General features: G+C 40.3%; 1 protein-coding gene across 2 annotated transcripts in view; it reads right to left on the bottom strand.

The window, feature by feature from the left end:
- Window positions 1-15794, bottom strand: part of atrn (attractin) — a 123556-nt gene that overhangs the window by 16965 nt on the left and 90797 nt on the right. The window contains exon 27 of one of the 2 annotated variants that reach the window (XM_063497136.1): window positions 4104-8211. The exons of the other annotated variant lie outside the window; for it this stretch is intronic. Within the exon in view, the coding sequence (XP_063353206.1) occupies window positions 8188-8211 (24 nt within the window). The 3' untranslated portion in view covers window positions 4104-8187. Of the gene's footprint in view, window positions 1-4103; window positions 8212-15794 lie in introns of those variants that run through there. 2 annotated transcript variants of the gene reach the window in all.

Below are 15794 nucleotides of genomic sequence, written 5' to 3'. Positions count from 1 at the left end.
TTTGTAGTCATCTCCTGTATATATAAAGCGCCTTGAGGCGACTGTTGTTGTGATTTGGCGCTATACAAATAAAATTGAATTGAATTTAACCCTGGTAATCCATCCTACAGTCCTGCAATAAAATCAATCAATGCGTGTTTGACTGATCTCCATTTATCTCATGAACATCCACCTGTGAGTGTGACACCTTTGAATTTGGCAGGTGTAAAATTCTCACAGTGAATACCACAACCTACTGTGACCTCATAATGATGTTACCAGTTCAGGTAGCGTGGATTAAACCTTTATTGACTGTGACATCCACCTTAACGCTGACATGTCTGTGACAGCAGACACCGAATCAGGTTTTAAAGTTCATGTGACGAGCATCTGAGAAGCTTATTTCAACATTAAGCAGGCAGGGAGACACATTAATCAATCACACACACAAATACAAGAACAAGACTGACTTTCAGAGAAATATCTGCCTCTTTTAAATACATCACTATTGCACCATCTGGTTTCTAACTGTAATTGTCTGCTGCCTGGTGGAAGGCCTGAACTTTTGTCCAGCGTGATTCTGTGTTTAATCAGAGTTGCATCCACCGATTCATTTGTAAATATAAATGTTAAATCAGTGGATCTTTAAGCATGGAAAGAATTTATTACCCAGACCCGCAGGCTGATTTGATCAATGACTTTTAATATTAAGAACTATTCAACCCAAAGGCAGATTTTATAAAATCTTAAAACTGACATATAATGTATTTAATAAGGCAAGAAGCCTGTAGCCTAAACTATTTGTAAAGTTTGCCCGATTAGAAGGTTTCTAACAAGCTTTGTTATCCTTGAGTATAATTTATACGTAAAACCTGCAGAATACTGCAGGTAGTGAAAAGCATTTCTAAATTTCCCTGTATAGTTGTCAGAAGCACAAATTGTATGATGGTAGCCATCACTGACATGTAGAGTACCTTAAAAGTACAGTTGAGGAACTTTTTCAGTAACTTTCCTCCACTGCAAAACAGAGGAACAGGCTCATTTTCTTCTGATTTATAGCATGGACCTTGGCCAAAGGGAAGGGAGGAGGGAGGTGATTATGAGGAATAGGAGGAGAAAAGGGACAAGAAACAGAAGCTAAAGAATGAGAGCGGACAAGGAAATAAGGAGGATTGCAATAAGAGGAAATAGGGAAGGTGAAAGATGGGAAGTGTAGCGGTGCGAAAGATGCAGAGTGTGAGCAGCAGAAAGGTAGGTCAAAGCAAGGAGAGATACAGATCAAGAGGTTGAGGAAAGCCAGAGACAACAGTAAACAAGGTGATGCACCCATGTCTTCGACTGTCAAAGCAGCCAAAGCGCTACGAGTGCAGAAACAAACGGCCTCGACTGTCAAGGAACCGGGACCTGAACCCCGGCAGCAAAGCCAGTGAAAGAAAAACACCTGCAGCTGTCGTAAGAGCAGGAACAACATCGGCAGAAATGAGGCAAAATAATATTAATAATGATAAAAAATCATTTGTTTGAAATGTATTTGTTATATACAGGATATAATAAGTCAAACACCTACAACATAGCTTTGTGTGTGTGGAGTTAGAAGTTTGGCTTCTGTCTCATTACACTGGGTTCTTGTCAAAAAAAAAAAAAAAAAAAGGTGCAAGTAAAGGGCAGGACTGAGATTCAACTAGAAAGCACACACAGAGTAGAAATCACACATGGTGCTGGTGTGACAGGAGGATGCTGATCCTTCTGTGAACCCCTCAACAGCTTTCAATTAATATGCCGAGTGTTTTCATCCTCTCTGAGGATGTCGATTCTCGTTATTGGCATTGTTAGCGTTTTCTCCCTAAATGCGACGCCTTATAATGATATTCTTAACACGGGATACAGAAATTGCTTGAGGGAAAGTCTCTCTTTCTTTGTATAGTAAAGCCAAATGAAGAAAAACGGGGTCTAAATATAATGTCCTGGATTCTCTTTGTGGCGCAAGCCAGCTCATTAAATTCTCGTATGCGTCTGTGGATGCGTGCCCGTATCCAAATCTCCTCTGCTGTAACAGCTGGGCTAGGAGGAGCTTTTGTTTTTTGGAGCTGCATCTTATAAGGTAATGGTTTTATCTTAAAATGGTAAAACATTTTGGAAATATTAGCATTCTTGCCATTTAATAAATGAGACTAACAATGTTCTACTCTCTACTTAATTTTTAGCTCTAGCCAGGAATCAGTTACCTAAAGAAAGAGCAAACAGCTCCACTGATTCTGTCATGTTGAGTTTCTCAACCCATCACCTACCCCACAGCTCGTGTTTTACCGTCTATTTTCCAGTATCCGTCTTATCACAGGTAGCTTCTCGATTGAAGACGAGCAGAAAGAAAGTAGGAAGCTGTGACTTGCAGCCTGGAAATATTGTAGCAATTAATCCCCCCATAAACCATAACTTGTCCTATTTCCACTTTCCACAGTTATTATACGCAACACAAAAAACAAGACAAGATGCTAATAAGTGAGCTTTACAAAAACTAGCAGGTAGATTTTCTCCTTTATTAACATTTTACAGAGCCAGGGTTTCAAATATTTATGAAAAAGCCCATTTCAAACCGTCGCCTACCGCTAGCTTTATATTAAAAAGACACACCTCCGTAATATATTTTTCTCATGTAACATTTACAGTCAGTCAGGGAGCAGCTGACGAATGAACAGAAAGGTTACACAATTGTGACAAGTCTTAAGAAATGTATCAAAGAAGAATAAAAAAAGTGCAATTTCCTCATCTTTGTTTTTTCTTGAGTTCATAAGTCTGTTTTTGACAAAAAAAAAAAGAAAAAAAAAAGACATCTAACGGTTTCAGTTGAGGGAGAAATTGGGATTCTTGTCATTTTGTATTATTATAACTGGTTTTACAAATGTTTAGTTTGTCATAAAAAAAAACTAGCTGGTATGTATTAAAAAAAACTCAGTTTAATATGTAACACAAATGAGTGCAAACACACACACACAAACATACCATATGGTGAGAACATGTGCTTTTTCAGCAGATGGTTTAATCTCATCTGATAGACACAACCTAACAGTTACCTGGATCCTGCCTTCATGAATGACTCATCGTTTTCCTTTTTTCCCTCACATTTCCCAACTACCCACACGGTCATTCACGTTTTATGAATCGACAGTGTTGGCGCAGCTCGTTTATCATACGAGTTATCAAACGGCTTTGTTAAAGGAACATAAAAATAGTTCTGGCAACAGGAAGTTTGCACATTAGCAAATTAGTAAAAACATTAAACTGCTTAACAAAAGGCGGTAATAAAAGGACGTTTTATGGAGGAGGTACAGCATCGAGGAGGGGGGTTTATAAAAAGCTCGCAGATCAAACAGAAAGAAACCAGAAACCAAATCAATCATCACAAGCTAAACTGCAAGCAGATCCTATAAATAGAAATGGTGTGCCGTATGATCGTAGACTGACGCCCATAAAGTATGAATGAATCCAAACACAAAAGCAGATAGTTGCCTCGTTACCATGAGCACAAATAAAAAGAACAGGCTTAAGCATTTGATGTGCCCAGTCTTAGTTTTCCCACTCTTCACTGCCACTGCAGCAGCCACAGCGCAAGAACAAATGAGAACACAAACGAGCAACTCATTGTGCTGAGTCGCGATTTGTCATGATTAGATATCCCGCTGTGTGAAACATCTGAAAGCCAAAATATGTAGCCTTTGTGGGTGTGATGAATGGTAGGGTCTGTGGCGATGCAACGTGCGGAGAGGTGCAGAATTTTTCACATTTCACCACACAGTGGTAGGCGTGTTTAGGCGTGTTACAGGTGCACATGCCTGTGCACATTATGAGCAGTGACAGGCAGATTCACTTTTGTTTTCTCGCTTCCTTTTTTTGCCAAAAACAATCATTAAATCATGTACACAATATTAGGTAAGTGTTTTTAATGTGGCTGATCACAATAATGTCATGGCTCTTGTAACCTGCTGTGATACTGTAACAAGAATAAAGAAATAAAGGTAGGAAAACATTCTGAATTTGGTAAATGGATCAAATTTCTAAAAAGAAATAAAATGCTAAATCAAAAATGTGAATAATGTAACTGTAACACTGAGACACAGTGACAGCTTATCTGTCTAAGATGTTAAAAAAAAGAGAAAAATTATAATTTTCTATTAGATTCTCATTTATCCTGTCCCCATGCTGGGGATAATTTATTTGTAAAAAAGGGAATATTAAAATCACTTCTGCTGTTGTGTTTGGAGACTCATCCTGCTTCAGTATGAAGCTGCAGGTATTAAATATACTCGCAAGGAATGACAACAAAACAGCTGAAGGCAATACTCGCTTCAGCTCCTGACCGCTTTTTATCAGACCTGGATTATATTCACTGTGGACATCTCAGTTTGCGATAGATGTAAAACTGTGCAGCGCAGGAAAATAAACAAATACAACAACTACTTTGTCCTGTGTAGAAAACCTGAGTTTAGCCTATAAGTGTATTTTGATTTAGAGGTATTTCCTGACAGCTGCATAAGTCCGGCCAGGTGTGTTTTTTTGTTGGGGTTTTTTTTTGCGATTGTTGTTTTTGAGATTAAGAAACTCTTTAGTGAGAGTGTCTTCTGGCTAACATAGAAAGCATTATCCAACAGTGTTCTGTTAATGGTGGGAGAAACCAGAGCTCCTTGTGTCATCAAACCTCAGCAAATCCCACAAGTAGAAAAAAAAATCTATTATATTATACACTAGAGTCATAATCAATGATTTTGATCATAAAAATTTGTCAATGAGTCTGTGACAAGGGTGTGGTCTCTGGCTCTGCTGAAGTGGAGGGGTGCTGCAGCGGGCTCAAGGGGCAGAGCAGGTTGATGGGGCAGGTGGAGATGATTGTGCTAACGAGGTCTCCTTCCTTTTAGTGACCTGAGATGAGAGTGTGCAGCTGCAAAGCTGACTGCCTGGAAAAGACCTTGTTGCCAAACCACAAAGAAACACTTCTGTGTGTGAAACAAAAATGAAAAACAGTCACCTGAACGCTGTGTGGGGTCCACAGTGTCGTATTCCAAAACCACGAAGATGTGATTTTGTAACTGCAATACACTCGTATCATTGATCAGTCAACTATCACAATAATTGTTAGTTGCAGCCATACTATACACTCACTGGCCACTTTATTTATTCTTGTTAACGCAAATGTCTAATAAACCAGTCACACGGCATTGACTCACAACATTTAGGCATACACTGTAGACATGGTTAAGACGTTCAAATCGGGCATCAGAACAAGGAAGAAAGATGATAAAAGTGACTTTGAACGTGGCGTGGTTGTTGGTGCAACACAGGCCACTCCAAATATTTCAGAAAGTGCTGATCTGCTGGGATTTTCCCCACACCACCATCTTTAGGGTTTGTAGAGTAAGGTCCAAAAAAAGAAAATATCTAGTGAGCGGCAGTTAGAATGCCTTGTTGATACAAGAAGTCAAGGGAGAATGGTCAGACTGCTTAAAGCTGATAAGAAGGCAGCAGTAACTCAAATAACCACTGGATATAACAGAGTTATGCAGACCAGCATCCCTGAACGCACAACAAGAGAAACCTTGAAGCAGATTGTGTGAGGTAAGAACACCTTCAGGATATGGCGAATCATGGATATGCAGCTGACAAATCTGCAGTAAATATATGATGCCATCATGTGAATATGGACCAAAATCTCTGAGGAATGTTCCCAGTAATTTGTTGAATCTGTGCCATGAAGCATGAAGGGAGTTCTGAAGGCAAAAGGGTTCTAGCATGGTACTAGCAAGGTGTGCCTAAGAGAGTGGCTAATGAGTGCGCATCAACTACTTAAAGCTAATCAAACATGGCCAAGTTAAAAATGTAATACCCCCCTGCTCTCACACTTGAAGTAGTTCTGCATTCTGAATCAACATCATTCATACTGATGCAACTGGCTGAACCAGGCAGCAACATCATAGTCTGGATCTGCGTAGTAAACAGCATGCAGAGAAAGTGAGAATCTGCATGCAGACAACATCCTTTTTCATAAGCACAGCACACCTTGAACAGCACAAAGCAGCAGAATTGATTTACTGGATAAAAAGCAGATGGAGGAGCATCTGAATGTTGCGGTAAACAAACTTTATAGATTCAGTCCACCTCCCTCAACCTACCTGCAAACACCCTGGTCTCATGTCTAAGATGCAGGTAACCTTTGTTTAAAAATTCACATTTAGCTCAAATTATGTGGTTTTATTATTATATTCACAATTAGAATTTTCTATTGTACCCCTGGGAACTATGCACAATTTATGGCCCTCACTACTGAGCAATGAGCTGCTGCAACTCAAAGGTTTTTTATCTAAATTTGAGAATGACAGCAGGGACAAAAGGCTCATGTTCAAGGACAATCAGACTTCTACAAGTTTATTCAGTCCAGATTTAAAACACATTTTGTTGGAAATTAGAATAAAAAAAAAATCCTTTAGAAACAGACTATTAAAGCTTAGTTAGGGTTTAAGAGGGCAGTTTGTATGACCAGTTTTTGTCAAAACAAAAGTATTCACCAATTCATCATCTGAAATATTCAGGGTTTTTTTTTTTTAAATCTTTTAAATGAATGAGCTTTAATTATGTTTTGACATGATGAAAGTAATATTCAGTCTTCACTACTTTGCTTTGTATTTGCACTTGTTTTGCTAATGACTAACAAAGACTTGATCTGTGAACTGCAAGAATTGTGATTCTATGACTTCATTACTGTCACCAAGCTCAAATGATGACCAAAAAGTAGTACTGTCATTTTATACAGACCCTTAATGGACTATTGGCATAATTTTGTTCTTCCAAATCGTGTCTTTTGTGTCATCTTCCACTGCTCCCTTAGTCTGGTTCTGCCAGAGGATTCTTCTTGTTAAAAGGTTTTTCCCTCCCACTGTTGCTATGTGTTTGCTCATAGCTAGGAGTTTTCTCTCGATTAGTCTCTCTATTTAAGTTATTACAATATAAGGTAACTATTAGGCAACTATTGTTGGGATTTGGAGCTATATAAATAAAACTGAATCTAATTACATTTGATACATTTTTTAAAAATTATTCATTTTGGTCCTCCACCTAAATCTATTTTCTCTGACCTCTGAAGAGTTTCCCCTTTTTTTTGTTGGGGTTTTTTTGATTGTTTTTTTGTCCCATGCCCCCCTCTCTAACCTATAATCAGGTTAAGCAGAAAGCAGAATATGTAGAATAACCACCCAGGAAGGAGTCCTATAGAAGAAATAATTTGCTGAAATCTTATTATGTGCTGCGAGTAGGCAGCCGCTGTACAGCAAACACTCAGCACTCCAAAGATAACCAGACGCCAGAGGAGTTACAGTGCAAGTCGCTTACTTCTTAAATTGGCTCTTAGTTTTCTGCAGGGCAGTTAGCGTGTGTGTGTGGATGGGAGCAATATCTGACTATGGCAGAGCAAACTATGCATATATAAACCTAGTTATAGGATGAGTGCACAGAGGTGGGCACGCACAGGCATGGATGCAGACAGGTTGGAGATACGTGCACATGACCAGTCATGTACGTGTGCGTATTTTCTCAGCTGCAAATGAATTATCTCAAGCACACAGAGGGAATTTCATTCCAAAGGCACAACTGAGTAAAGCAACAGGCACTAGGGTGAGTGTAAGACCTGCAAGTACTGAAACAATTATTCATCAGCTGGTCACCAACAATTCCGTTTACAAGATGCATGTCAGTTATTACTAATCATTTACTAAGCAAGGTGCAATGGCTAAACAGTTATTGGTTAGATTTCTTGTAAGTTAGTAGGACAAAGCAAACAATCTCAAGGTACAACATTAACTCAGAAGTGATTATTTTCCAGCCAAAATCAATATTCTAGTGATTAAACATATGCAGAATTGTACAAAACCTCTGACCACCCCTCATTTCTATTTTTTGCTAGTAAATGGTAAATGCTTGCAGCTAGAAAGCAAAAATATATTCTGTATAATTCTAACAAGCTTGAAAATCAACATTTCTTATGACCACTTTTATTCTCAACACAGCCTGAACTCTTTCAGGCCGTGTTGAGCTGTGTTTATAATTTCTTTAAGCAGTCTTCAGCAATAGAGTAGTTCTCCAGGCTTCTTGAACGACAGTCAAAGCTCCTCCTTGGATGTTGGCTGTCATTTGTTCCATTCACTGTCAAGATGATCCCACACTCCCTCAATAATGTTGAGGTCCAGGCGACTGCAACAATTAACAATTATGATTAGAAACAAAAGATTCAAACCTAGATTCCCCCCTCCATAAGACTTGCTTCCACTGATTTTCAGCATATTTCTTGTCTGATTTGGTATACCTCAGCCTTTTCTCCCTGTTTTCCTTCATTACAAATGGCTTCTTGACAGCCACCCTTCCAAAAACAATTTCTGATGAGGCTTCAGCTTCAAACACATCTCTCGGGTCCTGTGTCAGATCTTTTACTATTTCTTAAGGATATGGCTTTCATGTATTTTTCATCTGCTGTAGATAGTTTTTGGCCTACCACTTCTTCTTTTGTCCCCCCATAGGTCCTGTTTCCCCATTTTTTGCACATCATGCCAAATTTAAAAAGTACTATATTATCCCTCTCAAACTATGTTATCTTTGGCATTTTCCATAGAATCAGCAAAAGAAATGGGGACGATGTATATGATTTTGCAAAAAGCTGTTAGTAGCAAAGCTCTGAAAGACGTTCAGAAGCCTGAAGAACTATTGCTCAAGACTACAAGAGTCTGGCGTCTTGAAAGCAAAGTATAGATTTTTCCATAGTACTGTAGTTACTTTACCCTCCGTTTCTATCAATGATTCTATCCAGCAAGGGAATTTATGTCCAATATTCACTTTCTTTTAGCCTTCTTTTGATGAGATGTGTGGCTTTTTAGGTGCTCCCACTAACCCCACTCTCTAGTTGCCAGGTTTGTTTCCTTCTCTGTACTCCTCTTGTAATATATTGTGGATGTTTTTTTCTTTTTCTGAAAGCTAACTACCTGCTACAGCGAGAAGCACCACTAATAAGAGGCATGAGAGTGAACTAAAAGACTAAATTAGCAGGCTAATGAATTGAAAAGACAAACACTTCTTAAAGCTAAGGGAAACCAATGAAATGGGCTATAATTGCATTTGGATTCCAGTGAGCAAAACCCTTTTCACACTGCACAGACACTTGAACAATTGTTCGCATGCAAATAGTGAGAAGTTTTTTAAAATAATCTGTTGGCTGACCAATATTGTTAAAAGATGGTAAGTGCATCTCTGGAACAAAACTGTCGATTCAGAAGCGCTTGTATTTGCTCGATCACACACACACACGGGCGCGCGGAAACTATCTGAGGGAATTGTGTTTGAGCATTTTCAAAGTGAGCAGTACTGTGCCAAAGAGATTGAGTGCGTCAGCAGAGCATGCATATATGGGAGGGAGGGGGCAATAGAAAAAAAATAAAAGGAGGATGGGGGAGAGGAATAGAAAGAGGGAAATTAGACTAAAAAGAAATTTTTAAGCCTGTTGGTGAAGCAGAAGTGAAGTGAACATAGAGGAGGAGGGAGGTGAAGTGAGGTGACAACGAAAGACAAAGGTGTACAAAGTGTTTGCCCCTGGGAAGAGATGGAGGGGATGGAGTGTTAGATCGCTCGAGTGCAGAGAACGTACACAAAGGCACACACACTGTGTACAATCACAGATGCACATACAGTACACATGCCGCACATCTTAGAGCACTACACCAAACCGTTTATTTATTGATGCGTCTGTTTAAAAAAAAGAAGAAGAAGAAAAACGCAGTTACAGAGAGAGTTCTCAATCATCCTTCGGAATCACTGAAGGAAAACTGCAGTGAGCGGCATGCAGGGGAGGGGAGGGAGAGGGAAAAAGAGGAGAGAGGAAGGAAAGTAGAAAGCGGGGAGGGGGATTTCTTTAGCAACGCAGTAATGTTAGCTACTTGCTGCTTCTCTCTCTCGCTTCATCGTTCCATCTCTCCGGTGGTGAGGTGGGGGGTAGAAAATGCACGCTGTGAATACTGACATGGGAGAAGGCTTTGATCCCTCCCTCCCTCTCTACATCTTTCTCCCTTCTACCCAACTCTTCCTTGTTCCTCACTCCTGGCCTCCCACTGTCCATGTTCTTCTCCTCTTGGTCCATCGCATCCAAATAATTCTAAGTTAGTGTTTGCTCGGTATACTGTTCAATACTGCACTGCTTCATACAGCGTGCACCATCAAAAAGGAACAGCCTTTCAAATTTAGAAAAATAAAAGAGAAAAGGAAACTGAACAGACACCTGAGAATCAAAGGGCTGAGATTCACTGAAAGAGCATTTAACCAATCGATAAAGGAACCACACACACCAGATCTGTTTGAAACAGCTCATGTGAACTCTCATGGTGAGGTGCTGAAACCGGACCAAAATCACAAAAATTTGTTAAACTGCAAAAGACTGACTACTGCAATGAAGCATTTGATACTAGTCTGCAACAAATAAAGCTCTAAGCCAAGTTTACTTATCAAAATGCATACAGTCACGTGCAAAAGTCTTGAGCCACACAACATTTCTTTTTTATTTTCCATCCAACGAGATAGACTTGTAATTTTTTCCCCCCCTGGACACTGGCTACTTTTTCACTCATTTTCCCTTCTGTCCTTGTACCTGACCATTTTCAGAGGAATACTGACCTATGAATTGTTCAAATATAAAATGCACCTAGCTCGAGGTTTGAACCAGCACCGTGTCTAGATGCAACTGACAGCTTAGCAATGAACCAATTTTTTAGGTATTTTCTTCCTAACGATGCAGCCAGTTGCAAAAAAACCTGCATACAAATCAACAAGCTGTTTTCCAAAGAGCTATTTGTCGACAATTTTTATCTGAACGTGGTGTGCAGTGTCTCCTTATAAAAATTTGAGGAAACCATACCGCTAGGGGACAAAAGAAGTAGCAGATCTAAAACAACAGCAGATAAACTGTGGTCCTTCAGTGAATCCATTTACTGTTTACTAAAGCCTCAACAGAAGTCACCTCAGTGGAACGTTAGCTGTCAAGAAGCCATTCTTAATGAAGGGAAACACCGAGAATTACACAAGAACTGGACTGAAAATCAGTGGCAACAGGCCTTACTCAGTGATGAATCCAAATGTGACATTTCTGTATCAAATCGTTGTCAGTGGTGTGGTTCTAAATATTTTTTGATCTGTGTATAAGCAGAGGATTGGCAGTTCTGGGATTATAGTATATCAAGGTGGCTGAGTAACAACGGGCCCAGCTCCAGCATGCCTCTGTTCTTTTTACATATTAGATTTGACCAGTAAACAACCAAATCAATAAAGCCAAGTAAACCATTTAAATCATCACGGCTTGTTTTCTCTGGCCAATCTCTTTACAACTTGGCTGGCACTAACTGGGAACTTGTCTGGTTTTTAGCGTGGAATGTTAGATTTGATTATGTATTAGGATTTGTTTTGCACTGCGGTGTCAACTCTGTTCTTAACTGTTTGCAAACAGAGCAGCTAATTGGCCAGATTATAACAGGCCTCGTTCAAATGTAAGCAAATGTTTAATCGCAGCTAATATTTAACCTTTGAGAGGCCAGCGTCTGTGGTCAGCATAAGCAGTTAAAGCATCTTCAAAAAAAATTTGTATTATAATGTCGAAATGCTGTACTGCGCAAGGCTAAATTGTCAAGGAAATTAAATCATTTTATTTGTAGCACTTTCAGCTCAAAGGACAAAGTACTTTGAGCAGACATAAATAAAAACTACCAATATAAATGAACAAAACAATAATAGCCTAACACATGACTAAAAGCCAACCAAAACACCATATGGTTGGAAAAAGCAATCTGATTAGTTTCACTACATCACATCATCTGACAGCTATGGCACACACAACAACGCATTGAAGGAACAGGGGAAGCAGTCGGTGCGCAGAAGTGACTTTCAGGGAGAGAACGGGAATAGTGGCGTAGACAGCATAAGCACGGAAACAGGTGAGCAGAGATTTCCCGATATAGAAACAGAAACAGGAGGTGTCATGTTAGGAAATTATACCTTAATACAGATGCAGCAAGCTCTGTGCAAAGATGTGCTGTAGAGAGGGAGAGCATCCGAGGTGACGCACAGCTCTCTGTTTAATGAACATCCTTACCTCAGAATCCACAGTACGTATTAAAGTTGCTGACTTTAGGATGACTAGAGTAAACCGAGGTGCCTTGGAGGTTAAAACAAAGACTGCACAAAGATGGAAGAGCTGAGACAGATGCAGGAGGAAGAAACAGATAAAAGTAAAGAAAGCAAAGACAGCCTGTAATAAGATGAAACAGAATTTAAAAAGTGCAGGAGTGGCGCTTTGACAGAGGTTCTGGGCTTGTACCAGTGCCATGATGGATGGCTGAGGGGTGGGAGGGGGTGCTAGATGTTATTAGATCAAATGGGGGTCACCCACAGTGTAGTAGGGTTGAGATGCTAAGACAGCCTGTATATTGTGAGCAATAAGACACTGGCACTGATCCAAACTCTAATTATACGCACCATCTCTGCAGAATTAAGATTAGGAGGATTTAGAAGTGTCTCGGGAACACTGACAGACAAAAAAGCCTCGTGTTCACACGAACAGTCAGATTTCCTACATACGCAGAAAATGAAAATGACATGAGGGCAAAATCTGCACTGACACAGAATACACTGCTGAAATACAATTCAGCCAACCCACACACTGATCTGGTATTCATTCGCTTGCACCCGAACACTGTAGAAACAAACGTTATCTGTTCACGAATGCAGAATATGCCCCCGGACTCATGCAGGACTTGTACAAACACACAAATGTATTATTAGTACTCTTTCACTTCTGCACACACAGTCTATCATTTGCATGCTAGTGATTTTCCTTTTAAAAACCAAAGCTAATATTTGCTCTGGAGTTGGCACGGACAGCTAAAGCAGGAGTCTTCTAACACTGTTGCAGAGATATCTGGCTGCCAGCGCTGCAGCTCTGCTCTTGATTCTTTTTCATCACATTTTGATGAATCCGCATCCTGTCAAGTGCAAAGAAAGTCTTAGATTGACTATGTGGAGGATACCCATTAACGAGACCTTTCCTTTAAGCGGGATGCACGTTTTCCTAAATATTCTCATAATCCTCTTTGAGTGACCGTGACTCATCCTTACCCTCTCTCACCCTCATCTTTCTCTCCACCTCTCACTTCAGGATTGATCACCTCTGAAGTAGGCCTTTTGTTCTCTGCGGTGGTGCAGCGAACATTGACCTCAGGAGAGAAAAGGAGATGGAAGACATCTCTCAAAGAATCTTAAAGCATCTCTCTAGTTAATCTACAGAGGCCTTGCAGTGCTTTAAGGAAGAGCACAGTTGATGTTGCTGCCTCAGTACTCACAAAACAGATTTTTCCTACATGTCTGCTTGCCCCCGGTTCGCTGCATCATAATGTGCAGTCAAAATAATGTCAATTACTTGTTGAAAACGTTATGAAGTATGTGCCAAGAAGCACTCTCTGAGACTGGAAAATTGAGAGAATTGAGAAAAAAGGTGCAGAGACCTGTAGTTCATCAAATGGTCAGCGGAGGTTGGCTCTGAAAGCGAGTCAATCTGCATAGACTCTTGTGTCAAACATAGAAGAGAAATCATTTTTATTTTACATCTTTGTGAAGAAACAGTTCCGCATACAAAATCCCAAAAGGAGTAAAATTTTAGATAACTATCTTTGGAGATAAAAACCCCCGTAAAACTATAAAATTAATAATAATAATAATAATAATGGATTTATATAGCGCTTTTCTAGGCACCCAAAGCGCTTTACAATTCCTCTATTCATTCACTCTCACATTCACACACTGGTGCAGGCAAACCACAGTTGTAGCCACAGCTGCCCTGGGGCAGACTGACAGAAGCGAGGCTGCCATATCGTGCCATCGGCCCCTCTGGCCAACACCAGTAGGCGGTAGGGTAAAGTGTCTTGCCCAAGGACACAACGACCAGGACAGAGAGAGCTGGGGGATCGAACCGGCAACCTTCCGGTTACAGATGAGCTTCCCTACCCCCCTGAACCACGGTCGCCCCAATTAAATGCACTGACAAATTAAAATTTGTATTTTAATGCATTTTAAGTACCCTATAACAACCATGGACGGGCTCTCTCCATTCCCCCCCCCCCCGCAATGGACTGCTGACACGATACGGAGGTCAGTTATTGAGGAAAACCTAAACGTCTGTGTCAGTAAGAGCTGCTGATTTTGCTACTGTTAGCTGCTGTTAGCGGTAAGTGGGTCCAACATTGTCAGACTCTGGCAGTTATGCTAGCTGACATGACGTTAGCTTAGAACTAACTGCGGGTGTTGCTATTATTGGCTCATTGTCAGCTTTTCAGAGACAGAAGGGTCACGTGTCTGATCTGTTAACAATAAGTAACTGTGGAATAAATAAGCGCGAGAAGAGACGAATGAAAAAGAGAAAGAGGTGATGAAAGTCTATCATATACAGATTAAGCTAACTTAAAGCTAACTTGTAATTTACATATCAATAGTTTCAAAGTATTTAATGGATTTCTCCTCTATTACGAAATTCTTGGGAAACTGGAGCATTGTAATCAAATTCTATTGGGATATAGAGGGTTAAAAATCAAAGTAATTTATATGAGTGCCTTTTTAATCAACCAAATTAGCATTAGCTTAAAAGTCTCCAGCTCTACAGTCACATTCAAATATGGTCATACCTGGTTTAAATAAGGGGGAAACAGCTGATAAGCAAAAAGACAGGAATTAGGAATTATGCTGTATTACGCTGTATAAGGATTTATAACAAATGTTTGGGGTGAAAAAAGAACACATGGATGCTAAAAGTTGTATGTGTGATAATGTTTGTGCAGAGTTTCATTCAAATAGGCCCACCCGTTAAGGAGGAGATTGGGTACAGGACATATATACATGCACATGCTGCATTCGTTATAGTATGATGCTATTTATCATAACCTAATTCCTTTTGATGTTAAATGTTTATGCTGTCTCACAAACCTAGAACAGCACTGCTTTTCAAAAAGCAGTTTCCAGAGTTTCTGGAGACATTTTCGTATTTGCTGGTAAATGACTGTAATTAACATAACTCAGTATTACAGCTTTAACCCATTAGGAGACTAGTCTGGGACTTTTACATCATCTGCTCATGGAGAAACACAAGGCTGCACGGCAGCAGAGAGGGAAAACATGGTTCGGGGGCCGGGGGTGGGGGCTCTCAGCTAAGAAGCTGCTAGAGGCAGCTCTGAAGAATGCCGCCTGGGGTACTGGCAACGTGCGAGACGAAAGAAGAGAATGAGTAAGTGTGAAGAATGGTGGCATGAGAGCGGTCGGGCTGAGCAGACAGTGTGCCAGTTGGGGTCACCTTGAGCAATCCATCTCCCCACCTCCAGCAGGGATGCAGACTGCAGGAGCGGGGAGGACTGAACAGGTTTCCCCCCCTTAATAGCATTCTGCAGAGAGTGAGACAAGGCGATGCCTTCTCCCTCTCTGAACTTGCCCGGCGTGGATATGGCCACAGCTGAATTGCTGGAAGGTGAGATAACCGGACATCCCTGACAGCTGAGACAAACAACGCGAGACAACACTAGCCAAGACAAACAACACAATTCTGTCAACACTGTAGCTGAAATGAGCTTTCATTCTGTAAAAAAGGGAAAAGGTGACACTTTGCCTTCTTTGTCTTCACAAGGCTATGTTTGCTACATAAAGGAAAAGAAGGGAAATCGAGCCTTTTATTTCTTTTGTTTCATTCTGTTAGTAGTCAACGGTGAGGA

The sequence above is a fragment of the Pelmatolapia mariae genome, linkage group LG16_19, assembly GCF_036321145.2.
Source record: "Pelmatolapia mariae isolate MD_Pm_ZW linkage group LG16_19, Pm_UMD_F_2, whole genome shotgun sequence".
NCBI lineage: Eukaryota > Metazoa > Chordata > Actinopteri > Cichliformes > Cichlidae > Pelmatolapia > Pelmatolapia mariae.
Note: the sequence above shows the minus strand (reverse complement) of the source record. Positions and strands in the feature narration are given on the sequence as shown.